The following is a 22,544-nucleotide window of genomic DNA, read 5'->3' on the forward strand; positions in this document are numbered from 1 at the left end:
TTTAAGGTTGTGGGCCCTAAACAAATCCAAGTAGCTGAAGCTCAAAACGTCCTTAAAATTGCGCGACAAAGACTGGCTGAGAAACAAAGAGGTTTACAGCTGGTAAGAAATACTTTTACTTGTTCAGTTCTAGTTCTCACAATAAGACAAAACACCAGGACAATGTAATTATCTCAGGAGAGCTTATCAGTTTCAGATAAAATGGAAATAATAATATAGGTAGTGAAAAGATTAATTGTGAGGATTAAGTAAATAATATTATTGGTAATAATATTAATAATATATATAAAACTTTTAGTGCCTACCACATAATAAAACACTCTATAGAGTTCATTATTATTGTCTTTATAATATTTTAATTTACTATTTCACCAAATTTCTCTCAGGAGATCTCTACAACTTCAGTTTACCAAAGCCTTAAAGAGTATCAATCTGTGGGGGTTTTTTCTTTTCAATCTGTGTTCTTTTTTTTTTTTTTTAATGTTTTATTTATTTATTTATTTTTTTATTATTATACTTTGAGTTCTAGGGTACATGTGCATAACATGCAGGTTTGTTACATATGTATACTTGTGCCATGTTGGTGTGCTGCAACCCTCAACTCGTCAGCACCCATCAACTCGTCATTTACATCAGGTATAATTCCCAATGCAATCCCTCCCCCCTCCCCCCTCCCCATGATAGGCCCCGGTGTGTGATGTTCCCCTTCCCGAGTCCAAGTGATCTCATTGTTCAGTTCCCACCTATGAGTGAGAACATGCGGTGTTTGGTTTTCTGTTCTTGTGATAGTTTGCTAAGAATGATGGTTTCCAGCTGCATCCATGTCCCTACAAAGGACACAAACTCATCCTTTTTTATGGCTGCATAGTATTCCATGGTGTATATGTGCCACATTTTCTTAATCCAATCTGTCACTGATGGACATTTGGGTTGATTCCAAGTCTTTGCTATTGTGAATAGTGCCGCAAAAAACATACGTGTGCATGCGTCTTTATAGCAGCATGATTTATAATCCTTTGGGTATATACCCAGTAATGGGATGGCTGGGTCATATGGTACATCTAGTTCTAGATCCTTGAGGAATCGCCATACTGTTTTCCATAATGGTTGAACTAGTTTACAATCCCACCAACAGTGTAAAAGTGTTCCTATTTCTCCACATCCTCTCCAGCACCTGTTGTTTCCTGACTTTTTAATGATCGCCATTCTAACTGGTGTGAGGTGGTATCTCATTGTGGTTTTGATTTGCATTTCTCTGATGGCCAGTGATGATGAGCATTTTTTCATGTGCCTGTTGGCTGTATGAATGTCTTCTTTTGAGAAATGTCTGTTCATATCCTTTGCCCACTTTTTGATGCGGTTGTTTGTTTTTTTCTTGTAAATTTGTTTGAGTTCTTTGTAGATTCTGGATATTAGCCCTTTGTCAGATGAGTAGATTGCAAAAATTTTCTCCCATTCTGTAGGTTGCCTGTTCACTCTGATGGTAGTTTCTTTTGCTGTGCAGAAGCTCTTTAGTTTAATGAGATCCCATTTGTCAATTTTGGCTTTTGCTGCCGTTGCTTTTGGTGTTTTAGACATGAAGTCTTTGCCCATGCCTATGTCCTGAATGGTACTACCTAGGTTTTCCTCTAGGATTTTTATGGTATTAGGTCTAACATTTAAGTCTCTAATCCATCTTGAATTAATTTTCGTATAAGGAGTAAGGAAAGGATCCAGTTTCAGCTTTCTACTTATGGCTAGCCAATTTTCCCAACACCATTTATTAAATAGGGAATCTTTTCCCCATTTCTTGTTTCTCTCAGGTTTGTCAAAGATCAGATGGCTGTAGATGTGTGGTATTATTTCTGAGGACTCTGTTCTGTTCCATTGGTCTATATCTCTGTTTTGGTACCAGTACCATGCTGTTTTGGTTACTGTAGCCTGGTAGTATAGTTTGAAGTCAGGTAGCGTGATGCCTCCAGCTTTGTTCTTTTGACTTAGGATTGTCTTGGAGATGCGGGCTCTTTTTTGGTTCCATATGAACTTTAAAGCAGTTTTTTCCAATTCTGTGAAGAAACTCATTGGTAGCTTGATGGGGATGGCATTGAATCTATAAATTACCTTGGGCAGTATGGTCATTTTCACGATATTGATTCTTCCTATCCATGAGCATGGTATGTTCTTCCATTTGTTTGTGTCCTCTTTTATTTCACTGAGCAGTGGTTTGTAGTTCTCCTTGAAGAGGTCCTTTACATCCCTTGTAAGTTGGATTCCTAGGTATTTTATTCTCTTTGAAGCAATTGTGAATGGAAGTTCATTCATGATTTGGCTCTCTGTTTGTCTGTTACTGGTGTATAAGAATGCTTGTGATTTTTGCACATTAATTTTGTATCCTGAGACTTTGCTGAAGTTGCTTATCAGCTTAAGGAGATTTTGGGCTGAGACAATGGGGTTTTCTAAATATACAATCATGTCATCTGCAAAGAGGGACAATTTGACTTCTTCTTTTCCTAACTGAATACCCTTGATTTCTTTCTCTTGCCTGATTGCCCTAGCCATAACTTCCAACACTATGTTGAAGAGGAGTGGTGAGAGAGGGCATCCCTGTCTTGTGCCAGTTTTCAAAGGGAATGTTTCCAGTTTTTGCCCATTCAGTATGATATTGGCTGTGGGTTTGTCATAAATAGCTCTTATTATTTTGAGGTACGTTCCATCAATACCGAATTTATTGAGCGTTTTTAGCGTGAAGGGCTGTTGAATTTTGTCAAAAGCCTTTTCTGCATCTATTGAGACAATCATGTGTTCTTTAAAAAACTGTACTTTGTGGGGCGCTGGGGCTCATGCCTGTAATCCCAGCACTTTGGGAGGCTGAGGCAGGTGGATCACCTGAGGTCAGGAGTTCAAGACCAGCCTGGCCAATATGGTGAAACCCCATCTCTACTAAAAATACAAAAATTAGCCAGGCGTGGTGGCAGGCGCCTGAAATCCCAGCTACTTCAGAGGCCGAGGCAGGAGAATCTCTTGAACCCGGGAGAAGGAGGTTGCAGTGAGCCAAGACTGCACCATTACACTCCAGCTTAGGCAACAAGAGCAAAATTCTGTCTCAAAAAAAAAAAAAAATCCAGCTGTGCTCAACCTGTTTATATCATTACCCTGTTGCTTTGTAAAGGCATGATTATTCCTTAAATGTCTTGATTTTAAATTAAAATACAGTATCATTATCATTATGAGAACTGGAACTAGAATTGCTATCCCTGTTACCTATTTAGCTCACATACATTTTGAGAGTAGGCAAAGTAATACATTTCAGAGATGGCAAACAGGCAAATTCAGTCCATTGACATCTTTTGACCTATTACAGTCTTCCCACCCCTCACCTCATTTTGATATAATCCACATTTTGAAATCTGGGAATTTTAATTAATATCTGATTTTCTGTCTTTTCCTGAAAACTCAGATAGCTGGCGACTCTGGGCTAGCATTCCCACTTGGCTGTAGGCAGCCCCCACTCACTTCAAGCATTTCTGCTACCTGCTTGGCCCCATAGGCATTGCGGGCAAACTGAGATATATTAAAAAGGATTGGCTTAGGATTGTCTTGGAAATGCGGGCTCCTTTTTGGTTCCATATGAACTTTAAAGCAGTTTTTTCCAATTCTGTGAAGAAACTCATTGGTAGCTTGATGGGGATGGCATTGAATCTATAAATTACCTTGGGCAGTATGGCCGTTTTCACGATATTGATTCTTCCTATCCATGAGCATGGTATGTTCTTCCATTTGTTTGCGTCCTCTTTTATTTCACTGAGCAGTGGTTTGTAGTTCTCCTTAAAGAGGTCACTTGGACTCGGGAAGGGGAACATCACACACCAGGGCCTATCACGGGGAGGGGGGAGGGGGGAGGGATTGCATTGGGAGTTATACCTGATGTAAATGATGAGTTGATGGGTGCTGACGAGTTGATGGGTGCAGCACACCAACATGGCACAAGTATATATATGTAACAAACCTGCACGTTATGCACATGTACCCTAGAACTTAAAGTATAATAATAAAAAATTAAATTAATTAATTAATTAAATATTTACAAAAAAAAAGGATTGGATATTTTTGAAGGAAATAAACAAATTTGAACTGAATTTACTTTATATAGATATATCATTTCTTGCTAATATTTTGTTGTAGCTTATAGTCTATAGAGTTTTGTTTTGATGGGTGCTAATAATAGTTAATGTTTATTTAGCACTTACTGTGTTCCAAGCACTGTGCTCATTTAATCCTCATTTAATCCCCACCACAACATTTCAAAGTAGATGTTTATAAATGATAAAACTAAATTTTAAAGATTTAGTAAATTTGTTCAAGATCTTAAGCTAATAAGTGATGGTGCCCATGTTCTAACCTAGGTCTCTCTAACTCTAAAGCCCATGCACTTATTGGCCTTTTAAACGGCTACATTTTAAAATATTTATATCCAGAAGTGATATCCAAAATATTTAGCAACCAGTGTGGCATAGGCACCAACTGATCAGAATTGACATTTGTCGTGCAGGTAGAAGCAGAGTCTTGGAGCCTACAGCTGAGTTTGAAGAGAAGGTATGGGGCCAGGATAGGCAATGTGTGGCCATAGAGGTGCTCCCTGGGATATGGAGCAGGACCCGTTAGCAATCACTACAGAAATATGTCAACATTTTCGCAGTTGTTGGTGCCTGTGTAGTTTATACCACTGAATATCAGCCCTATTTCTGTCTCAGAATGGAAGAAACCCAAGAAAGGAAAAAAATTTTTCTTCAAAACTTTAAGAATAATATATTTAAACATTATACAATTTGGAAAAAAGAGCATTCAAGAAGAAATAATTTTTAGTTTAATGAAAGTATTTGTTCCTTTTTTGCAACAATTACTAGAAACTCTATGTAAATAGATTTAAAAACCTGAATGATCTGCCCTGTTTTCTGGGACATTTTTAGTCACTGAGAGTCCATTAAAAAAAAAAAAAAAAAACTTGAAAGCTTAAACAATCCAAAAAGCATGGATTATAAAAGAAATCATAGATAGAACAACCAGAATGAAGACAAGGAAACAAAGAACCTGAACAACTCAGTAAACCAACTAGACCTAACAGACATTTTCAGAATACTCCACCCAACAACAACAGAATACACATTCTTCTCGATTGCACCTGAGATATTCTCCAGGGTAGACCATATGTTAGGCCACAAAATAAGTCTCAATAGATTTTAAAAGACATATGCCACAAAAGCACCTTGTCTGGCAATCATAACATGAAGGTTGAAATTAGTAACAGAGGAAAAATGGAAAATTTACAAGTAGTTGACTAACTCATTTTTAAACAACCAGTGACTCACAGAAGAAATCACAAGGGAAATTAGAAAATACTTGGAGACAAATCAAATGCAACAACCAAAACAAATGGGATACAGCAAAAGAAATGCTCAGAGAGAAATTTATAGTTGTAAATGCCTGCATTTAAAAAGAAAAATATAAAATCAGTAACCTAACTTCACACCGGAAGGAACTAAACAAAGAAGAACGAACCAAACCCAAAGCTAGCAGAAGAAAAGAAATAATAAAGATTAGAGTAGAGATAAACAAAATAGAGAATAGAAAAAAAAAATAGCAAAAATCAATGAAACCAAAAGTTGGTTCTTTGAAAAGATCATCAAGTGAACAAATCTCTAGGGGAAACAAAAAGAGAGAGAAAGAAAGAAGAAAGAATTTCTAGACTTCAAGACAGGTCTTTTTAAATGACCCAGTCAGATAAAAAAGAGAAAGAAGAAATAATTTAAAAGAACGAAAAAAGCCTTCCTCACATATGGGGCACTATCAAGTGGAAAAAATATTCAGATTTTGGGAGTTCCAAGAGAAGAGATGAGAAACGGCATCGAAACCTATTTAATAAAATAATTTCTGAAAACTTCCCAAGTCTTCAGAGAGATATAGACATTCAGATCAGGAAGCTCGTGAATCCCCAAAGAGATTTAGCCCAAACAGTTTCTCTCTGAGATACATTATAGTCAAACTGTCAAAAGTCAAAGGCAAAGAGAAAATTCCGAAAACAGCAAAAGCATCATGTTACACGTAAGGGAACCTCCATGAGAACAAGAGCAGATTTCTTAGCAGAAACAAAAGGCCAGTGGAGAATGTGTATTTATAACACTGTCATTTGTTTTTAATTACAATATTTTTAAATGGTAGGGAGAAAAAGACAAACTGTACATTCCAGCCAGAGCCACATTACTTTCCGTCTCTCAACCACAGCCTTCATGAGAAGTTTCTAGTATTTGAACTCATTAAAATCCAATCAATATACTTAAAATGTATATTTTTTACACTTAATATTTTTAAATTTAGCTTAGTAGTTACCTCCATCAGTTTTAAGCCCTTCATGGAAGTTTTCTCCTCACTCAGGTACATACTTCCTTCCACTTAAAAATAGGTCTTTTGTTTGCCTGGATCCTAATATTAAAAAAATATTTCGGGAAAATCTAAGGAACTTTGGGGAAAAAAACAATGCCAGAACTTATTAAATCACATGAGCATTCATCAAAAACATTACCTTTGGGGACTGCAATGCTCATCATATAATAGAACATTTCATATGTTTAAGTTAATCAATAGGCCCCATACGTTAATATTTAAATAACTCATTGGGTTGTAAGTAACATGAGAGGAGTTTTCTCAAAGGAATCGAAATGGGTGATTGAGCAAGCAGACAAAAACAACATAACATATGAAAGTGCAAACAACCCATAATTGTTATGGGTGAGCCAGAAATAAATTCTAAATCATTAAACATGCCAAAAGTAGCATATATATATATATGTGTGTGTGTGTGTGTGTATATATATATATATATAAAAATACACACACACACACATAAATTAGGTATATATTTTCACCAGGATAGCATCTTAAAGAGAAATTACAAATCATAATAAGCACAATTTTGTCTTTATAATTGTGTTGTACATACCATGTTCAAGTCTCCATGCTAAACCCTCAACATAAAGGTAAGACTGTAAGACCACAATCCAAGAGATGGTATCAGGAAACTTAAAATTACTTCTCAAACAACTGTTATAAACAAACATCAGTGTAGATTTGACAAGGTTGAGACTTCATGACAGCTGGAAGCTGATCAGGATATTACAGAATATTTGCCTAGGATTTATACCCCTTTAAGGGAAGGGCCAAGGTATAAAGGATGTGAGCCAAATCCCAGAGACAAGAAGCTTAAGGAATGTTGGGGAGATAAGGAATAAACCAATTTGGATAAAGAGTAATATAATTGGAAAGGAGTAATAAAGGAAATGAAATCGGGAAGGAAGGTTGGGGTCAGGTTGTGGAGGCATTGGTTGACAGCCAAAACTCTGGACTATATCCTTAATCCATTATTTCCATAAGAATTCACCAGATGCTTTTGAGCAGTGGTGTAATCAAGGTAAGTGATAATTTAAAATTATTTTGGGGAAAAGACCATCTCTTCACTAAATGGTGCTGGATATCTATATCCAGAAGAATGAAACTAGACCCCTATCTCTCACCATACACAAAAATTATATCAAAATGAATTACAGATTTAACTCTAATACTTCAAACTATGAAACTTCTATGATAAAACGTCGGGGAAAATCTCCAGGACATTGGTCTGGGCAAAAATTTCTTGAGTAACACCCCACAAGCACAGGTAACCAAAGCAAACATGGGCTAATGGGATCACATTGAGTTAAAAAGCTTTTACACAGTAAAGGAAACACTCAACAAAGTGAAGAGACAGCCCACAGAATAGGAGAAATTATTTGCAAACTACCCATCTGACAAGGGATAAAAAAACAGAATATATAAGGAGCTCAAACATCTCTATAGAAAAAAATCAAATAATCCAATTTGAAAATGAGTAAAAGGCTTGAATGGATACTTCTCTTTTTTTTTTTTTTTTTCCATTATACTTTAAGTTCTAGGGTACATGTGCATAACGTGCAGGTTTGTTACATATGTATACTTGTGCCATGTTGGTGTGCTGCACCCATCAACTCATCAGCACCCATCAACTCATCATTTACATCAGGTATAACTCCCAATGCAATCCCTCCCCCCTCCCCCCTCCCCGTGATAGGCCCCGGTGTGTGATGTTCCCCTTCCCGAGTCCAAGTGATCTCATTGTTCAGTTCCCACCTATGAGTGAGAACATGCGGTGTTTGGTTTTCTGTTCTTGTGATAGTTTGCTGAGAATGATGGTTTCCAGCTGCATCCATGTCCCTACAAAGGACACAAACTCATCCTTTTTTATGGCTGCATAGTATTCCATGGTGTATATGTGCCACATTTTCTTAATCCAGTCTGTCACTGATGGACATTTGGGTTGATTCAAGACATACCAATGGCAAACAGGCATATAAAAAGGTGCTCATATCACTGATCATCAGAGAAATGCAAATAAAAACTACAATGAGATATCATCTCACCCTAATTAAAATGGCTTTTATCCAAAAGACAGGCAATAACCAAATGCTGATAAGGATGTGGAGAAAAGGGAACCCTTATACACTGCTGGTGGGAACGTAAATTAGGACAACCACTATGGAGAAGTTTGGAGGTTCCTCAAAAAACTAAAAATAGAGCTACCATATGATCCAGCAATTCCGCTGCTAGGTATATACCCAAAAGAAAGGAACTCAGTATATTGAAGAGATAACTGCACTTCCACTTCCATGTTTGTTGCAGCACTGTTCACAGTAGTAAAAATTTGGAAGTAACCCAAGTGTCCATCAACAGATGAATGGATAATGAAAATATTGTGCTTATACACAATGGAGTATTATTCAACCATTAAAAAGAATGAGATCCTGTCATTTGCAACAACATTGGTGGAACTGGAGGTCATTATGCAAGTGAAATAAGCCAGGCGCAGAAAGACAAACATGGCATGTTCTCACTTACTTGTGAGATCTAAAAATCAAAACAATTGAACTCATGGAGATAGAGGGCAGAAAGATGATTACCAGAGGCTGGGAAGGTATGAGGGAGGTAAGGATGGTTAATGGATACGAAAAATAGAAAGAATGAATAAGACCTAGTATGTGATAGAGCAACAGGGTGGTTGTAGTCAATAATAATTTAATTGTACACTTAAAATAACTTAAAGAGTATAATTGGATTGTTTGTAACACAAAGGATAAATGCTCAAGGGGATAGGTACCCCCTTTTCCATGATGTGATGATTACACATTGCATGCCTGTATCAAAACATCTCATGTACCCCCTAAATATATATATACATACTATGTACCCACAAATAAAAATAAAAAATTATTTTGTCAGCTATTCATGAAAATATGTTTTCCACTAACACTGTAAGGATGGTTTAACAGTTGATTCATCATATAGCTTAAATTAAAAAATTCATTCGGTCCCCTGGTCTGTTCAGTACATCTGAGGTGAAAAAAAGTTCAACCATTTTCTTAGAAAAAGAATCTAAATAAGATATAAAATTTTATTCGCGAAAAATAAATCAGAGATTGATGAATCTACAAATGCTAGGATTGTTTAAAAAAAAAAAGCCTATTAAAGAAGCAAGATGGCATTTAAAAATATACAAATTTCAATATCAATGAATCATTTCATTTCTACAATGTCCATTTTCATTGGTAATATAATCCCTCCAGAAAGATTTTCCACGATGTGAAAATGAAATGGTAACACTATATTTATATAAATGACAGATAAAGTCTTGAAGCAAAATGAGAGTAAGATATTTTTCTCAATAATGAATTAATTATCTTTCAGGTTGAAGAACATTTGCTGTTTTTACAGGCAGCTTACAAAGATACCGTTGCTGAAAAACAACTATTAGCAAATCGGAAAAAAATGGCCAGCAGGCGCTTTCAGTGCGCGTCAGTCTTACTAACTGTCCTGGAAGATGAGAAGGCAGGACTTTCTTTGGTCTTATATCTCCTCCATAATTTCTATTGGGCCCAACAACCCCCAAGATGTTATTTTCACTGCAGGCTGTATCATATACCTTCTAAAGCTATCTTACTATCCAGTTTCTCATTGGGATCAGTAGACATCCTATTCACATAAAGAAATCCTGTTTGAGTCGTCTCAAAACAGAAGTAACAGACTACAAGTATCTGACATTATTTCCTGATCTGAAGACATCAGCACACTTTTGTCTGATGAGGCCCAAAGTAAACCTTTCAATGAAAATGTCATTAGTTTTCCTTTTCTAGCACTGGGACAACCCAAGCTGAACATATAAAACATGGTGGAACCACAAAGGAGAAGATGTCATTAGGAAAGAAAAAGAAAATTCTCTCTTTTTTTTTTTAAGTGAAAGTAGGTTTATTAAGAAAGTAAAGGAACAAAGAATGGTTACTCCATCGGCAGAGCAGCCAAAAAAGAAAATTTTCTTTTGTTCTGTCAGCCTTCTGAACCCTTTTAGCTCATCTTTTTACTTCTCCTCTGGCTCATCTGGCTTCTCTATGGTTGAATCTCTAGTAAGCCAACTAGAATCTCAGTTTAGTTACACCTCAGCTATCTTAAGGGATGGATGCTATAAAATTCTCAAGATAATTTTAATTTAGTTTAATTTCTTAAATAAATACATATCATAGAAGGTCAAGAGGAAGGATTTTATGAAAACAGACCAATCAAAGGGAGGTGATAGCTCTCAGAAGCAGTTGGATGTCCCTGAGAGTCAAGTGAATAGATTGAGAGGCAGTGGAACATCAGCATGTCCCAGATGGTGAGCACCAGAAAAGAGGGCTCTTGCTTAACATGCTTTATTTATCGACCAGTCAAGCACATGCATGATCAAAGAAGCCATATACAGCCAGACAATATGGGTTCAGAGCCCAGCTGCACCCCTTAGAAGCTTAGTGATCTTGACCAAGTAGTTTAACTTCTCTAAACTCAACTTCAAATGTGGTATCAAATGAAGTTTTCAAAGTAAAATGCCTGGTAGATAAGTAAAGATTCAGTAAATATGGGTTGTTGTTGTTATTATTGTTGTTGTTGAATACTATTAATAGTATATTATAATAAATTGATACTTTATAAACTGTCCTGCTTTGGCTGGGCATGGTGGCTCATGTCTGTAATCCCAGCTCTTTGGGAGGCCAAGGCTGGAGGATTGCTTGAGATCAAGAGTTTAAGACCAACCTGGGCAATGTAGCAAGACCCTGTCTCTAAAAATAAATAAATAAATAACTGAGCCTGGTGGCACATGCCTGTCATCCTAAGCCACTTGGAAGGCTGAGGTGGGAGGAGGATCACATGAGCCCAAGAGATCAAGGCTGTCCAGCCTAGGCTACTAAGAGAAGACCTTGTCTCTAAAAGAAAAAAAAAATTGTCCTGTTTTATTACACAAAGGATTTTAAATGGCTGTGTTTCTATCTTAGCAAATATGACACTATTAGCAAACTCAAGAATAAGACTAATTTTTCCCTCAGGAAACAGTTTATTTTTCAATATTATCCATTGTTAACTTTGATACAGCCACAGCTTGAGAACAGCAGTAGTAATTGCAATGATAGATCCAACTTGGAGATTAATTTTAAAATACCTTATGATAATATATTTTATATAGAATAACTCATTTCTATTTTAACATTTAGACTCGATGGCAAGAAACAATCAATCAAATAGATAACAAATTAGAAGGAATTTTGGGTGACATACTTCTTTCAGCAGCATGCATTGTATACAGTGGAATTTTAACACCAGAATTTCGCCAGTTGATTGTGAATAAATGGGAGACTTTCTGCACTGAAAATGGCATTTCTTTGTCTTCCAACTTCTCTTTAATTAAAGTTATGGCACAAAAATATGAGGTAATAACATATTTCTATTATCCAGTTAAGTGGCTATTATTGTTGATTTGGGTTTTAGCTGTATGTGTAGTTTTGGGCTTGGATGTTGTCCCAGAATTATTTTGATAAATGAAAATATTTTGTTAATAGTTTGTTTCAGGTCTTAATTTTTTTTTATTTATAGCCCTAGTGCCTCAATAAGTTGTATCTCTCCTGTTTCTCATACTGAGCAAAAGTCACAAAATATCTCTTTTCCCACCGTAATCCTATTACCCTGTCTCAGTGAATATAGGCAATTTCTCTCTCTGAAACCTCTTTCATTTAATACAATTGAACTTATTGAACCACAGGGAGTGTTCTTAGACACAGCCAAAAATGTAGAACTACATTTATTAGCTTAGATACTTATTGTCTGTTTATGTAAATCCTATGCGGATGTTTAAAGGATAAAAGAGAAATGCACCTAGCTTTTGTTAATCCTCCAAGAGTAATTTTAGATTGGATCCCCACTGATAATTTCCCTTAAATTGACCATGCAACCTACAAAATCTTAGAAACAAATTCTGTCTTCACATTTTCATAATGCTAATAACCAATTTAAACTCAAATATAACAGTTATTACATTAGGTGTAAATGGACTAAATGTTCCAGTAACAAGTCTAAGATTGTGGCCAGGTGCGGTGGCTCATGCCTGTTATGCCAGAACTTTGGGACGCCCAGATAGGAGGAACTCTTGAGTGTAGGAATTCAAGACCAGCCTGTCTCTACAAAAAAATAAAAAAATAGCCAACCTGGGCAATGTAGCAAGACCCTGTCTAAAAAAAAAAAAATTACAGAGCATGGTGCCACATGCCTGTCATCCTAAGCCTAAGCCACTTGGAAGGCTGAGGTGGGAGGATCACATGAGCCCAAGAGATCAAGGCCGCAGTGAGCTATGATGGTGCCCTTGCATTCCAGCCTAGGCTACTGAGAGAAGACCCTGTCTCTAAAAGAAAAAACAATTGTCTTGCTTTGTTACACAAAGGATTTTATCTATCTTAGCAAATATGACACTATTAGCAAACCCAAGAATAAGATTAATTTTCCTCTCAGGAAACAGTTTATTTTTCAATATTATCCATTATTAACTTTTGTACAATCACAGCTTGAGAATAGCAGTAGTAATTATAATGATAGATCACAATCATTGCAATGATTGCACGTGCACAATGGTGGCACATGCCTATAGTCCTAACTACTTAGGAGGCTGAGGTGGAAGGATCACTTGAGTCCAGGAGGTCAAGGCTGCAGTGAGGCATGATCATGCCATTGCACTCCAGCATGGGAGACAGGCCAAGTCTCTGTCTCTCTCTCTCTACATATATATGTGTGTGTGTGTATATATATTTTATATATATGTATACATATAGCATATGTGTATACTACATATGTAGAGAGACCTCAAGAAATCCTCATAAAGTTATGACTATACATATATACTATATATACACATATATACTTATATATATACACACATATACTTGCATGTATATATACACTTATATGTATATACACATATATACATATGTACATACATAATGTATATACATATATACACATATATACATATGTACATGCATGTATGTTATGTGTGTACATACATATATACGTATACCTATATGTATACATACATATATACATACATATATTCATACTTATACATACATGTATATGACTATATATGTATATATGTAGAGAGACCTCAAGCAATCCTCATATATAAAGTTATAAGACTATATAACAGTATAAACCAAAGCACAAAATAGAAAACATACATTATTTATAAAATAAAACCTACATTATTTATAAAAGACACATCTAAAACATAAAGAAAAGTTGAGAGTCAGAAATGGGAGAGTGTTTACCATAGATCACAAAAACAAAAGGACAAAATAGATGTTAAGGCATAAAAGGATTACTAGACTTAAGCTCACTTTACAATAGGAATTGGTTTAATTCTCCAAGCAAATGTGAACAATTCTAAATTGTTAACCTAATAGCATGATCTCAAATAATATAAAGCAAATATTAAAAGAACTATAGGAAAAAAATAGACAAATCTACAACCATAGTGAAGGATTTTAATACCCTTCTTTCTGTAACTCAGAACAAGCACACAAAATCGGTAAGAATAGAGAAGCTTTGAACAACATGATCAGCAAATGGACTGAATGGGAATAGAGCACCGTAGCCTATACCTGCAGCTGACACATTATATGCAAACACATATAGAACTGCCAAATTGACCATATAACAGGCCACAAATCAAGTTTGACCAAATGTCAGAGGACTGAACTCCTACAGAATATGGCATCTGGTCAAAGTGCAGTTAAGCTAAAAGTCAATAATTAAAAGATACTTTGAAAATCCCCATATTTTTGAAATTAGGAAATATACTCCTAAGATAACCGCAGAACAAGATTGAAGTCAGAAACTTTAAAATGATACACTGGTGAAAGATTTTCTTTTGAGATTGGGAAGATGACAAAGGGATGTTCACTATCTCCACTTGTGTTTACTGGAGAGTCTGGGCAGTGAAGTAAGGCAAGGGGAAAAAAGATATTAGCATTGAATAAAAACATAAATTTTTGGAGGTGATATATTATGTATTTATAAAATCCAAGAGAACCTATAGATATATCATGAGAATTAATAAACATTTAGCAAACTTTCTGAAATTAACAAAGTCAAATTGCGTTTCTCTTCAGCAGCAGTAGTGTACAATGTTTTTAGATACCAATGACCTAAAATGGTATCTAAAACACATCTTTTGCACATCAGAATGAATCTCAAAAATGTGAAAAATTTATAGAAAGAAAACTATAAAATACTAAGATGCATTTTAAGAAACTTAAATAAATGAAGAGTTATACCAAGTTCATGAATTGGAAAACTCAATATTCTAAAGTTACTAGACTGACCTATAGATTCAGTGTAATCCCATATATATACACACATATATACATATATATACACACATATACATATATGTATAAGACTACACATATATATGTATATATGTAGAGAGACCTCAAGCAACACAACAACATGAATTAAAGCCAGACACAGAAAAAGATGGAAGATTTCACTTATCTACAGTTCAAAAATAAGCAAAACTAAACTATCGTGTTTAATAAAGAAAAGCATAAAAGTCTGGAGAATGATTCATTTTTGAAAATAGAAACTCTTCTTTGCTATTGGGCTCAGGGCATGTTTCTCTCACCACAATCATGTTTACTCCTGTCTTCTTTGCCTGTATTCAGATGCAAGCTACACTCCAATCAATAGCAATACTTGTATTTTTCAGGATTCTTCATCATCTGTCCTATTTCCTTTTACATAGAATTTGAGAGCATGCAGTTCTTCACAGGCATAAATGAAAAAACTTTCCTCTGTTCTCAAACTAAAAAGTATGTTTGGCTCCTCCTGGGGAGACCCCTGCTACCTTTTGCTGGAGGGTTTCCTTGGTGTCCTGTTTCTACTCTTACCTCCATAGGCTTCTTGGCCTTTTTCTCCCAACCTGCTGATACTGCCATGAAATTGGAGTGGCAGAAAAAGAGAGGCCATGTAAAGAGTCAAAGCTTACCAGGCTTGAAGTCAGCTTCTGAGTCAAATGGTAGCTCTGCTTCTTATTCTGACAGTATAACCTTAGACAAGTATCTAACGTCTTTTAGCCTCAGTTCCTCCATCTTAGAAATAAGGGTTATTATAGTAATTTCACTACCTAGTATATATGTATGTGTGGTTGGCAGTTGGTAGGAGCAAAATAAAGTAGCTGTTATTATATTTGTATACTTCTGTATTATTGCATATTTCATATATGCATTAGAGTCTAAGAGCCTTAGAAGCAGGTGCTGTATCTTATTTCCTTTGTGTCCCCCATGGCATCTTTGTTGTGATGGGCATTATAATGTCCTTATTGTTGAACACAAAAATGTAATTTAGTGCATAATTACTCAGCTTCCCAAAAATTTCATATCTGTTTCTTTAAACTGTTCATTTCCATAGCATTTTTAAACAGTATTTCTTTTTCTAAAGGCAGTGATTCTGTAGGATCTTTTAGTACCCTGTAGGATACTAAAGATGTGAAGACATTTACAAAATAGTGAAAGTACTAATGATTTCGTTGCAGATCAGCCGATGGCATAATCAGGGACTACCTCATGGTCAGTATTCAGTAGAGAATGCCATCTTGATCAAGAATGGCCAGCAGTGGCCACTGCTGATTGACCCACATAGGCAAGCTCACAACTGGATCCGTCAGATGGAAGGATCCAGGCTGCAGAAGCTCTCCATTGAAGACAGCAATTACACCAAAAAAATTGAAAATGCTATGAAGACAGGAGGGAGTGTCCTCCTGCAGGTAAGTGGGCAGTATGGCCTAATTTCCCTTGCAGCTGATACATATGTTGTATGCACTGAGCATAAAGGTTAAAAGTTTTCAGTGACACATAACTGTCAGGGAAAAAATAATAACAGACATACACACATATATACTTAGAGACAGAGAGTGAGTTTTCGATGCTCAGTTCTCTTACAGCTGTCTTTCACTGGAGTCCAGATATTTAATAAAACTTAAATTTTTTAATTTTAATTTTTGTGGGTACATAGTAGGTGTATATAGTTATGGGGTATATGAGATGTTTTTGAAACAGGCATAGAATGTGTAATCACATCATGCAGAATGGAGTATCCATTCCCTTGAGCATTATCTTTTGTTACAAACAATCCAATTATACTCTTAGTTATTTTTAAATGTACAACTAAATTATTATTGACTATAGTCACCCTGTTGTGCTATGAAATACTAGGTCTTATTCATTCTTTCTAACTCAACATTTAAATGTTTTAATGCTGCTTTTTTTTTTTCCAACCAATTTGTTTTAAGATGATTTTTCTTATTTTTGTCTATTGGGTTTTTCAGAATATCCTTGAGACAATAGCTCCAGGCTTAAAGGCAATTCTGAAAAAGGATATCTATCAGAAAAAAGGACACTATTTCATAAGGGTTGGTGACGCTGAGATCGAATACAATTCAAATTTTAGGTAATGTGCCACAGCTAAATTGAGTCAAATGTGTATGCTTTTTAAGATAAATAATATTGAATGCCTTGTATTCAGTCCTGTTAAGCTTCTACATGGAGGAAAAAGTAAGATTGTCTTTGGAATATTCTTTTTGTTTTTGTGTTGGCAGAAGTATTCATCAGTATACAGAAAAGATAACCGAATTGTATCAAGTCACTCCAAACCAACACTTTTCAAACTGTGCATGATGAAACCTGTGGGTTTTATGAGGAGTCTTCAGAAGCTATGCAGAGAGGAGCAAGCGAGAAGCCTGGCTCTGCTTCATCTGGAGAAGCTCTGTTTGTTCTGTTTGCCTAACATTTTATTTGGGCGACAAAAGTTTCTGCCTTTTTAAAACACACACACACACACACACACACAAAATCTATATTTAATATCTAGAGCAAAAAGAGATTTTTGCCTAGGAAGATAAAAAGCATTATATCCATGTTCCCAGCAGTAAAGGGACTCCAGGAAATGGACTCGCACTAGCCAATTTCACACAGCACTGTTACATAGATTTGATTACCATAAAAATGTGACTCCCAAGAAGTAAGATGTTTGAATTGTTCATGGGCATTCTCTCCTTGTAGGCAAAGCCACAGGAAAGGCCATTTATAATAAGAGCCTTGCTGGGTAAGCAAGTAATTGGCAAAGAAAACTAGAAGACTTTAGCCATCATCAGCCTGGTGCTTTTAACTTATTCCCAGGAATTCTGACGTACTGACTCCTTACCAAGCGGTGCTGACTCAAACCTGTTGGTCAGTGTGTCCTCTCCCTTGTGCAGGGCTGCAATCTCTCATGAAATTATTACTCCTTAGAATTCTCTCTTCTGTGGCCAGGCGTGGTGGTGCACGCCTGTAATCCCAGCACTTTGGGAAGCTGAGGCAGGTGGATCACCTGAGGTCAGGAGTTCAAGACCAGCCTGACCAACATGGTGAAACCCCTGTCTCTACTAAATACAAAAAAAAAAAAAAAAAATTACTCAGGTGTGGTGGCGCATGCCTGTAATCCCAGCTACTTGGGAGGCTGAGGCAGGAGAATCGCTTGAACCTGGGAGGCGAAGGTTGCACCTGGGAGCCAAGATCGCACCATTGCACTCCAGCCTGGGCAACAAGAGCAAAACTCTGTCTGAAATAATAATAATGATAATAATAATTCTCTCTTCTGTTAATAAAACAGTTTCCAAAGTACGTTCGTCAAAACATTTCCATGCTGTAATAGGTGTCACTCAAAAAAGAGATCCCAAGGCTTCTTAAAGTGGGCTAAAGGTAACAGTCCTACAGGACTTAAAACCCCTTTATTCACCAAACCCTCTCCAGAAAATAGTGTTGTATAGACTACACTTTGGAAAACACTGCATTAACCCATTCTTTTTTCTTACTGGATATAATTTGTTTGATTAAGTAACAGCGCTAAAAATGCTAATGAAGTAACAGTGCTAAAAATGCTAATTTTCCTGAGTAGATAACCCGGTCCCCATGTTAGGAATGTGTGTTGAGAAGGTGCTGGAGGGCACTGTTGTAGAGGGCAGGCTTCAGTGATGGACCTCACTCTGTCACTTTCTGGCCATGTGATATGGGCAATTTATTTAATATCATTAAGCTTCAATTTCACTCTTCATAAAGTGGAATGAAGAATTGTCTCTGCTTTATTAATCTGCCCACTCTTCAGTATGACTGCCACTGACACCACCCTGCTCCACGCCACCATCATTTCTCACATGTTACCCAGTCTCCCAGCTTCCCTCTTGCTCCTCTGCCTCTCCTCCCAGGCTATTCTCAAGATGGCTGCTACATCTTGGGTACAAGGTACACTGCTCAGGTGATGGATGCACCAAAATTTTAGACTTCACCACCATACAATTCATCCATGTAGCTTTACCCCTAAAGCTATTGAAATTTTTTTTTAAAAAAAGATAGCTGCTAGAGAAGTCTGATTTAAAAAGACCTTGTCACTCCTCCAATCCCTCCATTGGCTTCTCAACTCACTAAGGGTAAAAACCATGGTTTTCACAATGATCTAGTGGCAAGTCAAAACTTCTACTGTTTAACATTTTCTATACTCTGTCCTTATGTGTAAACTAAACATAGCATGTACACAGTCTGTGGTTGTATTTTTTTAAGACTTCAATGCAAATGTATTCACATAGTATACATTGAAAGTGTACTTTGTATACAAAACTGAAAAACACTAAAAATCTTGTGTACTTCCAGGAAAAATGCTTTATGTATTTTTAAATAAATTGTTCATTTTTTTCTTCTATATGTTCTTTGAATAACTGGTGCCTTTCTCATGTTTAGGTTATACTTATCTACAGAAATAGACAACCCCCATTTTCTTCCATCAGTTTATAACTTTGTTACTATGATCAACTTCACTGTAACATTCCAAGGTTTGCAAGATCAACTCTTGTCTACTGTGGTAACTCATGAAGTTCCTCATTTAGAAGATCAACGTTCCAAGTTACTGGAGAGTATTTCCCTTGATGCCGTAACTCTTGAAGAACTAGAGGAAAAAACATTAAATTTACTGCAGAAAGCACAAGGTAAGTCAAGATATTTAGTGATAGTAAGAGATCTTTGCAACGGATAGAATAAAAAGTTATGAGAACCAAATTTTGAATTTGAGCCAAAAATAGCAAATCTCCATTCCACCAGATAACTGATAAAGGTAGGTGAATCACCCCATTTCTAAACTTAAACATTGTGAATTTTGGTGTCCCTCAGTTCCACTTTTGCTTTAGCTCATTGTGTTGTAGAACATTTGCCACCCTGTAACTGGTATAAGTTGTAAGACAAATTTTACAGTCTAGTTAGTTCCCCCCATGTCTGTACTTCAGGTGCAGACATCTGTTATAGGTCTCAAGTTAGATTACAGAGACTGAATGATTGGGCTTTCCCCAAGTATTAATAATGAAAAGATATTTTATTTTTTATTTTTTTTTTCATTTTTTTTTTAGACAGTCTCACTCCATCACCCAGGCTGGAGTGCAGTGGCGCAATCTTGGTTCACTGCAACCTCCGCCTCCTGGGTTCCAGTGATTCTCCTGCCTCAACTTCCTGAGTACCTGGGATTACCAGCGCATGCCACCACACCCGACTTAATAACTAAAAGATATTTTAAAAGCAAATAATCCAGTGACTTTTATATATCCCATTAAAACATGCTGTTGGCCGGGCACGGTGGCTCACGCCTGTAATCCCAACACTTTGGGAGGCTGAAGCAGGCGGATCACCTGAGGTCAGGAGTTGGAGACCAGCCTGACCAACATGGAGAAACCCCGTCTCTACTAAAAATACAAAATTAGCCGGGCTTGGTGGTGCATGCCTGTAATCCCAGCTACTCAGGAGGCTGAGACAGGAGAATCGCTTGAACCCAGGAGGTGGAGGCTGTGGTGAGTCAAGATGGCGCCAATGCATTCCAGCCTGAGTTAAGAAGAACGAAACTCCGTCTAAAAAAAAAAAAAAAGAAAAAAAGAAAAAGAAAAAAAAAAAGACTGTTAATTAAAGTAGCAGTAGAAATTATTTTCCTCTCCAGCACAAAAAAATCTTTACTGCATCTAAACTTCAAGAAACATAAATTCCTGAGTCACACTGATGTAGGCCCCTAACTCAACTGTGATAAAATACAGTTTATCTAACAATGGACTGCCTTTCTGTTTTAACTTGTGACTCATTGGAACCTGAAGGTTTCTCAAACACTTTAGTCCTCAAGAGTATGTATAGAAATCATCTGTAGAATTTATTACTTTTCTTTCTTTTTGAAAAATACAAATGCCCAGTGGCTACCGCCACAGACTTACTGAATCTGAACTTCCACACATTGGTCCCTGGCTTATGTTTATTTTTGAAGCTCTCTACACAATTATTATGTCCTCTTCTGATTACATATTATTTGTCTAATCTAAAGCCCATGGTCTGAAATGCAAGTCCATTGTTACCAGATACTGTGCTAAAACAAATTAAAAGCTAGTTTTTTTTTAAAGGCAAAATTTTACCAATAGTAATAATTAAGAATGTAATTTTTGAAAGATGAGGAAACCAAGTTTGATAGGGCATGAAGCACCCATACCTTGGGAGCAATATTGACTATTTCAAACATAAAAGAACCCAGGGAATTAAAAAAAAAAACAAACAAAAACTACTTGATGATGAAGTCTCACCGACTGAGCAATCAGAATCAGAAAGTGGAAGGAAACCTGAGTGCAGTAACCTCACAGTTCCTGCAGAGAAGCCAATCCATCCTGTTTGAAATTCAAAATGTATTTTTATTTTTTTAAATAGAGATTGAATTCTTTCATTGCTTTCATCATCTTTTCTTATAATCTTAGAATAATGTTTTAGAAACTAATATATATTATATTCAAGAAATGTTTACCTGAGATTCAGCAATTCTGTTTATTCTTTTTCTTAATTCCAGTAAAGGTAAATTTACTAGTTACTTAAAACACAGTATTTATAGTAGGATCCATTTCTCATAAACACACACACACACACATATTCTGTCTGTTTATCAATCCATTTACTTACCCTTCTATCTGCACATATGTATAGAGAGAGATACTTTGGATGATGTTACCTATGTGTTAACACTGGAACTTTTGGGGCAGTGATGCCATGGGTCCCACCCCCACCCCTCACAGCCTGGGTCCACATTTGCCCGCTTGCCCCTCCTCTCAGCCAGCGCTCACAGGTGCTACTACGTGGTAGCCCGTTCTTTATCATCCAGAGCTGGAACCACATTCACCGTGCTGCCTTGGACTTCCCGGAAGCAAGACAGATCTGTCTGTCTTGTATCAGTGCAATGCCTTGTATCAGTGCAGTGATGAATTTGAGCCGTTCCCACATTGTGGTTACAAACCTTTCTCCACCGAAAGGATATGGCTCCCCGCTATTAGACATTTACCTTAATATTGACATTTCTTCCCTAACAAATTGCTGCAAGTAACAGCACCTTGCTGCGACATGTGGCCGAAACAAGAATAACTTTGATGAGGAGTTCCAGTGTTGCCTCTGTAAGGTCTGCTAAGATGTGCAGAAAACACTGACTTGTTCAGCATGTTCTTAACCTTTAACAAAGAACTTACATTTTTATGGCATACAACTGCCTTAGTTTGGGGGAATGATTAAGACCTTAGGAGACTTTACATTTTGTTTAAAACCTCAAACAAACAAAAGCTTCAGTAGGGAGAGTAGTGGGGAGGGCATGCCTTTCCTCCTAGGATCCTCCTGAGTGTTGCTGCCTTAGCGTGCCATTGTCTTAACCCAATTCCAAAAAGAGATATGTGTTAAACAGAGAATTTTTAAGACAAATAAAGTCTATAACTCAATTTTTACAACCATGTTTACAAAAAAAAGAGTTCAAATTTAATTATATCTTATATTAGAAATACAGGCAAATCCTCATTTAGAAGCATATTTTTATTATGAAATGTTAAATACACATTTATGCCTGGAGGACCTGACTTTATTCCTTTCCAATGTTAATTATACCTAATAAGATGTTTCTTTATAACACATGAATAAATTGTGCTTCTAGTAATAAGGCTAACTACATAGACAAGGCTTCTGTATCTGTTTTTTTTGTTTGTTTTGTTTTTTGTTTTTTGGTTTTTGGTTTTCTTG

At 36.4% G+C, this 22,544-nt stretch overlaps 1 protein-coding gene across 7 annotated transcripts in view; it reads left to right on the forward strand.

The window, feature by feature from the left end:
* The window catches only part of LOC105478882 (dynein axonemal heavy chain 14), a 524,402-nt gene that overhangs the window by 440,282 nt on the left and 61,576 nt on the right, over positions 1 to 22,544 (forward strand). For all 7 annotated transcript variants that reach the window (XR_011614730.1, XM_071081203.1, XM_071081205.1 and 4 more), the window contains 6 exons: positions 7 to 102; positions 9,787 to 9,927; positions 11,619 to 11,834; positions 15,986 to 16,216; positions 16,778 to 16,899; positions 19,221 to 19,465. Coding sequence is in view for 6 of the 7 variants with exons in the window: in XM_071081203.1 (XP_070937304.1) it covers positions 7 to 102; positions 9,787 to 9,927; positions 11,619 to 11,834; positions 15,986 to 16,216; positions 16,778 to 16,899; positions 19,221 to 19,465 (1,051 nt within the window). In the remaining variant the exon portion in view is untranslated. The remainder of the gene's footprint in view (positions 1 to 6; positions 103 to 9,786; positions 9,928 to 11,618; positions 11,835 to 15,985; positions 16,217 to 16,777; positions 16,900 to 19,220; positions 19,466 to 22,544) is intronic.

The sequence above is a fragment of the Macaca nemestrina genome, chromosome 1, assembly GCF_043159975.1.
Source record: "Macaca nemestrina isolate mMacNem1 chromosome 1, mMacNem.hap1, whole genome shotgun sequence".
Lineage (NCBI taxonomy): Eukaryota > Metazoa > Chordata > Mammalia > Primates > Cercopithecidae > Macaca > Macaca nemestrina.